Source organism: Saccostrea echinata, unplaced genomic scaffold, assembly GCF_033153115.1.
Source record: "Saccostrea echinata isolate AGI-Se365-2 ecotype Australia unplaced genomic scaffold, CSIRO_AGI_Sech_v1 ptg000003l, whole genome shotgun sequence".
NCBI classification, from domain to species: Eukaryota; Metazoa; Mollusca; class Bivalvia; order Ostreida; family Ostreidae; genus Saccostrea; species Saccostrea echinata.
In genome coordinates this window covers 10480309-10492961 of record NW_026889752.1, presented here as the reverse complement: position 1 = coordinate 10492961, position 12653 = coordinate 10480309, and the positions used below count along the sequence as shown (strand labels likewise).

Genomic DNA, 12653 nt, shown 5'->3' with positions numbered 1-12653 from the left:
AGTCATTAAACAATAGTAGTTCAAAATATACATGTGCCGGCGGTGATATTTTAAATTGGTAGGGAGTATGTTTCAAATTCAAGCGGCTTAATTATTTCAAGTATTTATTCCCAATGTATTTTATTCATTGATTTTTTTAGTTTTTTTTTATAGAAATGTTGGAATCAGATCTAGAAATGATAAGAAAAATGTTAAAACTTTTTGGAAATACTAACACTTTGCCTTCGGTGTGACGAGACTTTCACACCTGCACAGTGTCGAATGATTTTGATTGACAGGTCAAGCACGTGGACTTTGTGTGAACTTGAAGCAGGAAAATAAAAACCGATTATGACTGTAAAACAAATGGATTTGTTGATAAAAGATGGTTACTTTCACTGCCTGATATATTTAGAAAAAAATTAGAATTTTTGTTTGATATAGGTACAAACATTTGAGGAAAGGGGGGGGGCTAAAACCGAATTTCTCTCTTTCTCTCTCTCTCTCATTTGTCTGTTTAATAAAAACTATGACAGCATATTACTTTAATATCAAGTTGTGAAAATTTAATATATAACAAATAATTTGATTGCCTCTTTGTATCATCTTGTCCGAGTATAATCATGGCCGGGAAATGTCTACAGATACATGTAGAAGTCTGCTCAATAAGTCATCATAAAAATTAAAACTGACACATAAATATATTATTGCATTAAAGTTTTTAAACTACGAGTGTATTTATGCAATATGTCCACATACCTTTGGAAAAAAAAAAAAAAAAAAAAAAAAAAAATTCTCATTATTTTACACGGAATCGCCTTGTATGGTTGTTACAACCGTTGTAATTCATTCTACAAGACTAGTCCGTAGTTTTCTCCTCTAAAATCCACATTATTTGTAATGGTTTTATATATCAAATAAGAATAAACATATTTATTTTACAACTAGATTAATTTCATTTCTTCTGTTATACTACAGCGTTCGGTAACAATTACAATGTTTTACAGCGATAAAAATTGTGTTATCAAAAAGTTGAATTTAAACATCGTACATATATGCAGAAAATATTGTAAGAAACTTAAATTAATAATTTTACTTAATGTGCATGTATCGTCTTTCTTAGGACAATTTTCATTGATTTGTTTATTTATTTATCATTTATTTATTTTTTTAGCACCAGACATTCGAATACAATAGAATAGTTTCAATGCAAGGAAAATATCAGAGGCATTCCAAATAAATCGTTCATCTTGCGTTCACCGTTCACTTTGCGCTCGCGTTTGTGCTCCGTTCGCGTTCTGCATTCGCTCACCGTTCATCATTCACACATTGTTCACCAAGTTGCGTTCAGCGTTCACACATCGTTCACTCACCGTTCGCTCTGCGTTTGTTCAGCGTTCGTTCACCGTTCGTTCACCGTTCGTTCAGCGTTCGCTCATCGTTCAAGTGGGAAAGTAGAACGTTTCAGGGACTGTAGGTCACTGTGACCTACTTTTAAATTGAAACACTTTGAGGACCCAAGATGCATCAACTGACATAGTTTGATGATTCTAAGCCAATTACTATCTGAAATAACCCTCAAATTCAAAAAGTAGGTCAAGGTGACCTACTTTTTGGTTGACACACTCCGAGGACCCAAAATGCATCAAGTGACAGAGTTTGATGATTCTAAGCCAATTAGTCATTGAAAACATAGGTAATCAGAGATTACAGAGCTCACCTCAACGAATGTTGTCTTTAAGTAAGGCAAAGTCCCACACTAAACTAATAATCTAGGAGTGTGCATCCCTAGATGCAAAATTTATGCAATTTTGGTCTGATAGGGCTTGCAGTTACTTGGGAATGGACTTATCTGAAAACTTAAAACTAGACACTCATTCAGAAAATGTAAGTCAAATCCAGCATCCGAAGCAAGTTTTGAGATTGTTGGTCCCTTGATGCATCATCCATGCAAGTTTGGTTCAGATAGGCCTTATAGTTACTTGGAAATGAGATCTGCTCTAAAAACTTTAATCTGGTCACTCATCTGGAAAATATAGGTCAGATCCAGCATCTGAAGCAAGTCCAGTAGTGTGAATCCTAAGATGTATCATCCATGCAAGTTTGGTCAATATAGGGTTTATAGTTACTTGGATATGACATCTGCTTCAAAAACTTTAACCTGGTCACTCATCCGGAAAATATAGGTCAGATCCAGCATCCAAAGCTGTATCATCCATGCAAGTTTAGTCCAGTAGTGTGCATCCTTAGATGTATCATCCATGCAAGTTTGGTCAATATAGGGCTTATAGTTACTTGGAAATGAGATCTACTCCAAAAACCTTAACCTAGTCACTCATCCGGAAAATGTAGGTCAGATCCAGCATCCGAAGCAAGTTCAGTAGTGTGCATCCTTAGCTGTATCATCCATGCAAGTTTGGTCAATATAGAGCTTATAGTTACTTGGAAATGAGACCTGCTCCAAAAACTTTAACCTGCTCCAAAAACTTTAACCTGCTCCAAAAACATTAACCTGGTCATTCTTTAGCTGAAATTGCAGCATCTGAAACCTTGACTGGTACAATGAAACACACTAGAAGCATCCTCCATGCATCTCTGACTAATATAGGCCATAGAAGTACTTGAAAAGAAAACTGCTCCAAAAACCTTAACCTGGGACGCCGACACCGACGCCGAGGGTATTACATAAGCTCCCCCAACTTCGTTGAAGTGAGCTAAAAAGCCATCAAATTCCAAAAGTAGGTCACAGTGACCTTCTCTTTGGTTGACACACTCTGAGGACCCAAAATGCATCAACTGGATTCTAAGCCAATTAGTAACTGGAAAAGCCATCAAATTCCAAAAGAAGGTCATGGAGACCTGGTTTTTGGTTGACACACTCTAGGTACCCAAGATGCATCAACTGACAAAGTTTGATGATTCCAAGCCAACTAGTATCAAAAATATTCAAATTAAGCCATGAAATTGCAAAAAGTAGGTCACGGTGACTTACTTTTTGGTCGATACACTCGGAGGACTCAACATGCATCAACTGACAAAATTTGATTATTCTACGCCAATTAGTATCCAAAATATTTAAATTAAGCCATGAAATTGCAAAAGAAGGTCAAGGTGACCTACGTTTTAGTTGAAATACTCCAAGGACTCGAGACGCATTAACTGACAAAGTTTGATGATCCTATGCTTCAAAGTGTCCAAAATATGCTCTAAAACAATTTGAACATGAATACCTGTAAAATCCCAAAAGTAGGTCACTGTGACCTACTTTTTGATAAATCTGTTTTAAGGCCCCCAGGTGCATCAACTTACAAGGTTTGATGATTCTAAACCTCTTAATATATGAAATAATGACCTTTAGTGTTTAGAAAATGATTAGCCATAAAATTCAGAAAGTAGATCAAGGTGACCTACTTTATGGATGACACACTTCAAGGTCCCATGATGCATAAACTGACAAGTTTTGATGATCATAGGCTTCAAAGTATTCAAGTTATGCATCAAACTTAAACTGAAAATGAATACCTGCAAAATTCAGAAAGTAGGTCACCATGACCTACTTTTGAGTCAACATGATATGAAATCCAAAGATGCATCAACTGACAAGATTTGATGATCCTAGGCCTTATAGTAAGCAAAATATCAATGATTTAACAAAACATAAATTTTGGTCAACTTTGAAGTGACCTTCAGACCACGCCCTTTGCCCCAGGGTGATGCCTTGAACAATATTTAATCTACAACGGGGATTTATCAGCCTATTTTGTGAAAAGCCTTTTTTTGGGAATTGGGAAAAAATTATAGGTTTTTTGATGAAATTGGGAAAAATGAAAAATGTTGCTTACCTCATGTATTCAGGTGTAATTCATTTAACATTTCAGCAACCAAACAGACAACTAAATATGTTCCAACTTCATCATACAAGATCAATTATGAATAATAGACTAATAAAAGTATATTTGACTTCAATGAGTATAAAGTCTTTATACAACTTAGGGTAATACATGTGTGTACAAGATTCCAATTAGGTCATTAGAATCTGTTTCTGGAGATTATAAACCTTCTGCAAAAAATGATACTAAGTGCACATCTTCTTAAAGTCCTTTCAATACGTAAAAATGCATTGAAAATATATTTTTCTATCTGAAATAATGCCTACAGTTCTTACTATTCACTCGTAGATCAGTTGAGTAGGTGGAAATTTAATTAACAAATCTGAATTATTACAAAATATCACCATTTTCAGAAAAATGGAGGAAATTCAGATTAAAAGTTGGCGATGTTTACAGTGTTTTTAAACATGTGAACATGACTGTAGCTTTGCTAAGTGAGTTAAATAGAGGAAAATCACAGACAATCTGACAATTTTACTTTGTGTTTTTCCAAGATAATTAAATATAAAAGAATTGTTCACCAATTGGGAAAAAAACTGCCAAATTGGGAAAAACCAAACTCATTTTCAATCAGGAATGGGGCCGAATTTCGACTCCTGTGAAGGTACTGATAAATCCCTGTACAACATATCCTCATCCTTTTATGTAAGTTTGGTGATAATCTGCCCAGTGGTTCTTAAGAAGAAGACTTTTTAGCAACCACTACTTTTGTTTTTATTTCTCTAATTATCTCCCCTTGTTTAAGGGACACATCCCTAGTTTTAGTATAAATGAAAGCCCTTGGCCAAGGATACTCTGTGACAAATTTGAAAAAAATTGACTAAGAGGTTCTTGAGATATGGCCTATTTTCCAAAAATTTTACGCACACCGCACAAATGGCCAGCATTAGCTCTTTGAGCCTTTGGCTCAGAGGAGCTAAAAATATCTTAACTTGTCTTTATCTTTTGAAACTTACAGAACATATTGAGAAAGTGGAAAAATGAAGGCCAGGATAAAGTGAACTGCAGCAAGGACTGTCTTCCATCTGAGCTTTTCTTTTTCCACATTGCTTCAAAGTGTCTGGATAGAATAATTCCATATCGATCCACACCTTTACTATTAAGAATTGTGTCATTCAACCTGCAACCCTTTTCAACAACCTGTAAATTAAAGACAGGATTTATAACAACAGAATACTCAATATATTTATTAGAGTATTTCAAGGCCACATGATTGCATAGTCAGGTTCAAGCAATAAAACAAAATATAACATCTTTATCATTACAATTTTTGTATTATACAAGTATTATATATCAACCTTCTTGAGACTTCATAAAAACATTTCTTCTTTTGAAAGCTAGAAACTAGAAAAAAAACTTACTTTGCCAAAGCATTTAAGATATTTGATTCTCCATACTGAAACAAGTTTTTTATATTTCCCAAAAAGAAGAGATATTTTGATGTTTGACAGCTTTTTCTACTATCATTATACATGTACAGATCACAATATTCAATAAAATGAACTTCATTTTCAATACAAAGAATACCTTTAGTTTTTTGACAAAATTTACATACTCTTTCATTTCTCAGAATATTTCTATACCTGCCACATTTACAGTTTACAATCATGAACAGTTAAATCCCCTTGGCTTTGGTGCCCCTTTGCCCTTTTGCAAAAAAATGTATGTTCTTTTTTTTGTGGACAGTTTTTTCATCTTCCATTATAACTGGACATATTCCTGTTTATATTCCAATATACATTCTCTCTGAAATATTTTTACCCTAAATACAATTCTAACTTCATTTTAGTGTATTAAAATGTTTTGGACTAAATCAGCAGAATAAATCATAATAGTCCACACAAAGCAAAACAAGTACAAATGAAGGTAAATCAAAACTTAATCAAAGTAGACATATAAAGGAAAACAATGTCATATTATTAAACAAATAAACAATATACATGTAACTAGTGGATATTGTAATTTTTTTTTAACAAAAAATTTCTTTACCAACACTAACGAGTGCAATAATATGATCAGGGTCAAAAGTAATAATGCAGTGCATCTCTGCTGAAAAAAAAAGTTGGCATTTACCCTTCTTCTATACCACCTCTCCATGTTCCAAGTTTGAAGTCTTAATGTCAAAGGGTTCTCAAGTTATGGTCTAGTCGTGTTTTCTCAATTTGACCTTGAAGGAAGAAAGGGGTCAAGGTCAAATTTTAGTGCAGTGCATCTTGTATCAATGTCTTCTTACTATGTTCAAAGTTTGAAGTCCTAAAATCAAAGGGTTCTCAGGTTATGGCTTGGACTCTTTTTTGATGTAAAAGATCGACCTTGACCTTATAAATTGAATCAAGGTCAAAAAGTTTGGTAGCGTGCATCCCTCCTTCATACCACCTTTGCATGTTCCAAGTTTGAAGTCTTTATAACAAAGGATTCTTTAGTTATGCCCTTATCAAGTTTTTTCTCTATTTGACCTTGAAGGAAGAAAGGGGTCAAGGTCAACATTTTGGTGTGTGCATCTTGTATCAATGTCTTCTTTCTATGTTACAAGTTTGAAGTCCAAATATCAAAGGGTATTCAAGCTATGGCCTGGACTTTATTTTGATGTAAAAGATTGACCTTGACCTTATAATAATTGAAACAAGGTCAAAAATTTTGATGGCATGCACCCCTCCTCCATGCCACCTCTGCATGTTCCAATTTTGAAGTCTTAAAGGCAAAGGGTTCTCAAGTTATGGTCTCATTAAGTTTTTTCTCTATTTGACCTTGAAGGGAGAAAAGGGTCAAGATCAAAATTCTGATGAATTGCATCTTGTACATGTATCAATGTCTTCTTTCTATGCTACAAGTTTGAAGTCCAAATCAAAGGGATCTCAAGTTCATACATGTGATAAGTCAAGGACCACAAAACTGTACAGGAGCCATAAAAAAACTGGAATTTGGGTGAAAAAACTGTACACTGCCTATCAAAAAACGGTACAAAAAATGGTATAAAATATCGCTTAAATTCTTCTGAAATTCCAGCGTAATCATTGTAATAAACATCGTATATTTTATACCTACGAAGATCTGGGTCAGATTCACGTATATTAAGTCATGTATATCAACTTTAGAAGTTGGCTTAATTTTTTTCAATCAAGTTACGTATACGAAACATTAACAGTAATTAAGTACCCCTTAAAAAATAAAGCTACCTAAAGGGGTATTTGATACGGATTTATAGCAAGATAATTATCCCAATTGGCAGTTCACACCTTCGCACGTGATGGTTTGTGTACACTACACAATTATCAGAAGGTCAAGTGTCAAACACAGATGACGTTTTCCAGTGTCTCGCGAGCGAGAATGAGAGGAAAATGGCGGCATTTAGTGAGAAATTCAAAATACTGTACAAATTTTCATATTCCGTGAATTTTGGTGTCCCGCCGGTACATGATAAATGGGCTCGAAAAACTGTACATTTTGCGTACAGCTGGTACATATCACATGTATGCAAGTTATGGCCTGGACTCTATTTTGATGTAAAAGATTGATCTTGACCTTATAAATAGGTCAAGGTCAAAAATTTTGGAAGTGTGCACTCCTCCTCCATGTCATCTTTCTATGTTCTAAGTTTGAAGTCTTAATGTCAAATGTATTTAAGTTAAGGCCCAGGCAAAATTTGGATGAAGAAGATCTAGAAGAAAAAATCGACCAAAAAAAGTCTCCCCCTGGAAGACATAATTATTAAAAGTGAAATTGTCAGTTACCTTCAAGTCCACCATACTCTGCATTTAAACAATGACTAAAGCTTCACTAATGTGATCAATATTCTTGCAGAAACATCTGATTAACTGAGAAGTAATCACTTTTTAGTTGTGAGAACTTTATTTTCATGTAATTACGGGAAACCATCTGCTCGCGTAAATTTCATTGATTTCTTGCATATTTATAATTCTACTACTGAAGATTATATATAGCAATAACCAGAAACCATGAAAAATTTGTTTGTTTTTCTTATAAATACCAAACTAGAACTGTCTAAAAGGGACAAATACCCCCTGCTGGGTTTTTCAGAGATGGTACCAAATCACTAATGTTTTCTAGATGTGAGAGGTGTTCACAATTTGCTTAAACATTTGAGTGAAAATTTAATTACTCATTATATTTTTTAATGAATGAAACTAAGGTGCAGCCTAATAAAACATCAATACTAATAATAAGTGTTTTTTATGACATTGAAAAAATAGTTTGCAACTATCTGTCATCTTTGTGAGACATGACACTCTGCAAATTAATTGTTGAAAAAAAAATATCATAATTAATTATACAAAATCAAATTGATCTTAATACCTTTTATATCAAACTCATTTTAAAAATAAATGGCTGGTTCCAGTAACTATGTATTTTGACAGACATAAATTACAATTAAGAGACTTAGACAACAGAGATCTTTATTTCTTTCTGCCCAATTCCCAGGAGATATAGATAAGACCTGCTTGATCAGAGATTCCCTAACAGCTTCCCACACTGAACTCATTAATTAATCTTTAACTGGATGCATGTCCACTCATTACTCCCAAGTGACATATGGATTTACACTATCTGCTGTGTAATGTAAAAAGTGTTTTTAATACTTTGTGATTTTTTTTTTAGTTCTAATGAGTAGTTTTAAGCTTTCACATTTTTGTACAGATGTTCTAGATTCTATGTCTCAAACCTTAGACATGAACCCGAAATGACTAAGTCAATAAAAATGAAAAAAAAAAAACACCTGTAAAATGCAGAAAAATCATCAAATAATGTTGAAAATACCAGGTGCACATCTTCATATTGTAAATAATAAGTGTACAAATTTTCATACAAATCTATGCAATAGTCTCTGGGAACAGATCCGGACAAAACCACATAATACAATTGAAAAAAAAACACCTGTAAAATGCAAAAAAATTATCCAATCATGATGAAAATACCAGGTGCACACCTTCATATGGCGAATAATAAGTGTACAAATTTTCAGACAAACCCTTGCAACAGTTTCCAAGAAATGGTCCGGACAAAATCTTGTCTACAGACAGACAGACAGACGGACAAGCTGATTCCAATATACCCCCCCTAAACTTCGTTTGCGGGGGGTATAACAACAATCTCACAAAAATAAGGTATTGCTAAAATTAAGTGATCTATAGTATACCCATGTGCTGGTGTGTAATTACTGTGTCACATTTACGGTGTTGTATAGTTTATTTGTCTTGTAAAGTATTTTAAATTTATTGTAATTATTGAGCTAACTTTGTTCCGTAGTATCTTTCAGTTATCCTATTCTGGACCTCTTATTCGAATACCCTTTATGGTACCTCTCCACTACCTGTATTTATTCACCTGAGTTTAGGCTTCCGCCCTTCTTAAAACCGGCTTTCGGACACATAGCTGCACGGGCTCTGAATGACCAATTAACTCTTTTACTCGCAACGTTTTGTAAAGTTAAAGTATTACTAAGTATAGTTACAGACACTGACTTCTGAGGTGAGTAACATGTTTAATGTACATTTTCTTCTCTGTTTTGTTAATTTTACGGTCCTGGGATAACTAATTGTTATTTCAACGTATTTTAATTTTAGTTAGTTTTGTTTGAATGTTCATTCGTTTGTATAGTCTGTATGTTCTATAAATATTATAGTGAGTAGTATTAATTAATTGATAATATCGGCTCTAGTATTTCAGTATTTAGTTTCATTATGATTCTAAACAGTAAAGTAACTATGTAAGTAAAGTTACTGTGTGTACGTTTAAGTTACATGTAAAATAATGTAATTATTGGGTAAAGCATTTAATACAAGTTCTGTAATGCAGCGCTGTGATGTTCACCACATTATTGTCCCATTATTGTGTATGGTGGGTTATGTGGGTCATAACTTGTATGTAGCTTTGTGTATAAATGTGTAACTTAATATGTTTATTATTGTTGTGTCATGCAGGTCCCGTCCCACATTCTACTTTGTATGGTATATGGTGTACAGTGTATGGTGCACAGTGTACGGAGTATGGTGTAATGTAGAAATTCACCGTTGTGAAGTGGACGGACGAGAGCCAGAATATTATGTACCATCAATTAACTAGATAAATGTGAAAACGTTTTGAGTTTTTATTATTTGGAAAACATTAGGGAAGAACCCGCAACATACTGAGGTCATTGGAAAGATCATGACTTGTTTCCTATGGAATAAAAAAAATACAAGGGTGGACATAGTTTGAACTATTGCTCTTGCCTTAAGTCCTGCCCTGTATTTCTCATACAAAGGAAGTGTGTACTCAGAATGCTACTTATGGTTCTCTAGCTTTAACAGAATGTGATACTACTATACAAATGAGACATGTTATCTCATGTTGAATTGTTTAATTGACTTCTGTTTCATTTATGTCAAGAATACTTTATCCTAAATGTGCTTATGAAAATGAGACACATAAAAACTTAAAACTCGGCAAGCAGAGACAAGTTTTTACCTTCAATGCAACTTCTGTCAGCACATCTTGCACTTCCGTAGCATATTCTTCATCAGAACAATAAATGTCAAACAAGCGGTCAGCTTCAACCTAACAGATTACAAGCATTAAAATTTCAAAATATGTATTCTTTCTTTAAATTTAAAAACAAAGGTAACCAAAGATTATGAAGCTCATCTTGACAAGTGTTATCTTTAAGCTTAAATTTCACACCAAATTTTTTCTAGCTAGTACGCACCCCGAGATCAATATCAATGCAAGACTAGTTTGGTTTAAGTAGGACTAATAGTTACTTGGGAATGGACCATCTTTTAAAATTTTAACCTTTTACTCATCCAGAAAATGTAGGTCAGATCCAGCATCCAAACCAAGTCTGGTAGTGTCCATCCTTAGATGCATCATTCATGCAAGTTTGGTTCTGGCTAGGCTTACAGTTACTTTGGAATGGACTTGCTCCTAAAACTTTAAACTGATCCAGAAAATGTAGGTCAGATCGCATCCAAAGCAGGTCTGGTAGTGTCCATCCCTTGACGTATCATCCATGCTAATGGGTTCAGGTAGGTCTAATATTCACTCATATGGAAAATGTACATCAGATCCAGCATCTGGTAGTGTCTATCCCTAATGCATCATCCATGCAGGTTTGGACCAGGTAGGGCTGTTATTTGGGAATGGACCTGCTCCAAAAACTTTAACCTGGTCACTCATCTGGTAAATGTAGGCCAGATCCAGTATCTGAAGCAAGTTTGGTAGTGTTCCATCCCTATATGCATCATCCATGCTAGTTTGGTCCAGGTAGGGCTTATTGTTATTCAGGAATGGACTTGCTCCAAAAACTTTATCCTGGACACTGACACCAACACCAGAGGTATAGCATAAGCTCATCTCTACTTCGTCAAGGTGAGCTAAAACTTGATTTCATTACTTATCAAAGTTTTTCTAAAAGAATTTTTTTTTACATGCATATTATACTTACTGGTCTTATGGAAAGGTCATGTTTAAGAGCACGCTTCACTTCAGAAAATATTAAAGTTTTGATTTCTCCATCCTTGAGATCAATTTTGAAAACCCAGGACCAAGTCTGCATAAATATAAATCAACCAAATGGCTTCTTATTTCATACTAAATAAGTTTATGCAATTTCATTTTCAACCTTAAAGTTTACTTTTAAATTTCTGAAAAAATAATTTATGATTAACACTTTACAAAAAATCCAAAGTTAAACAACCAATTGAAATTGAATTCAGCACTCTTAGGTGTTTTTTGGGAGAGGTTTACAATTCCATAGGATCTCCGTAACATTGCAAAAATATTTTTTTTAATTTGGACGACTTCAGGCAAAATAAAGTTTTTGGATTTTACTTCCTTTGAAAAAGATGAAATTTTTATCCATCATCAATAACCTAGCCCTTTATATACCAACACAAAGTAAAAAAACATCTGCATGTTTACAGTCATCTGCTTCAGCAGCCATGACAGGTGTTGTGTGATGTACATGCACTTAATAAAACATTCAAGATGGATTTTTTTTCTTTAACAGCAATATTTATCCTTAAACACGTTAAACTAAAAGATTTCTGTATTAATATTTACAAGATCTGCTCCCCAGCTGAATTCTCACTAGCTTTGACAATAAAATCTATCATGGTCCCTAAAATATGGCAAATAAATTCAAAATGCAATCATAATACATGAAAAATAACATTACCATTAATATATGACTTTTCATCATTTAAATATTACATAACTATACTTTTTGAGTTCAGCTAAAGCATGTTAATGAAATAGTCACTTATGATTTTATCCAAAATCTTTATGGGAATGAATCACTCTTGCAACCTGCACCATTACAGAGATCCTAAGGAGTTGTAGCCCTCTCTCTCTCAAAAGAGAATTGAAGAGAGCTTCCTTATTGCAGCTACACTGAAATCTCTTCTAATATTTTAAAGCAAAAACAAGAAAATGTGAATCAAACAAAACTATATGTATGTCTATTTTTAAAATAAATATCAATACCCTGAAATAATTCTTGGTGTCTGCATAAATCGCTTGTTGCTTCAACCAATGAATCAAGGCATCTCTTTGCTTATGAAGCACTGTTAGATGGGAAGTCAGACTTTTGTGTTGTGTACTTATTCCTTCCCCACTCCCTCTTTTATGAATGAGAAAATCGAACAATGTTACAGCCAAAGCAAAGATTGAGAATGTTCTGACACATAACCCGTTTTTGTATTTGAACTCGTATAGAACAGCTTCAAAAAGATCAGCAGCAATGTGGTAAGACATCCATGCATGGTTTAACATGTCCTCAGTCCTGAA

The 12653-nt window shown here is 33.9% G+C and overlaps 1 protein-coding gene across 1 annotated transcript in view; it reads right to left on the bottom strand.

The window, feature by feature from the left end:
• Positions 1-12653, bottom strand: part of LOC133178566 (E3 ubiquitin-protein ligase RNF213-like) — a 92771-nt gene that overhangs the window by 58376 nt on the left and 21742 nt on the right. Inside the window, exons 10-13 of the mRNA XM_061313280.1 lie at positions 12351-12648; positions 11311-11415; positions 10335-10424; positions 4826-5009 (exon numbers count right to left, since the gene is read on the bottom strand). Of these exons, the coding sequence (XP_061169264.1) occupies positions 4826-5009; positions 10335-10424; positions 11311-11415; positions 12351-12648 (677 nt within the window). The remainder of the gene's footprint in view (positions 1-4825; positions 5010-10334; positions 10425-11310; positions 11416-12350; positions 12649-12653) is intronic.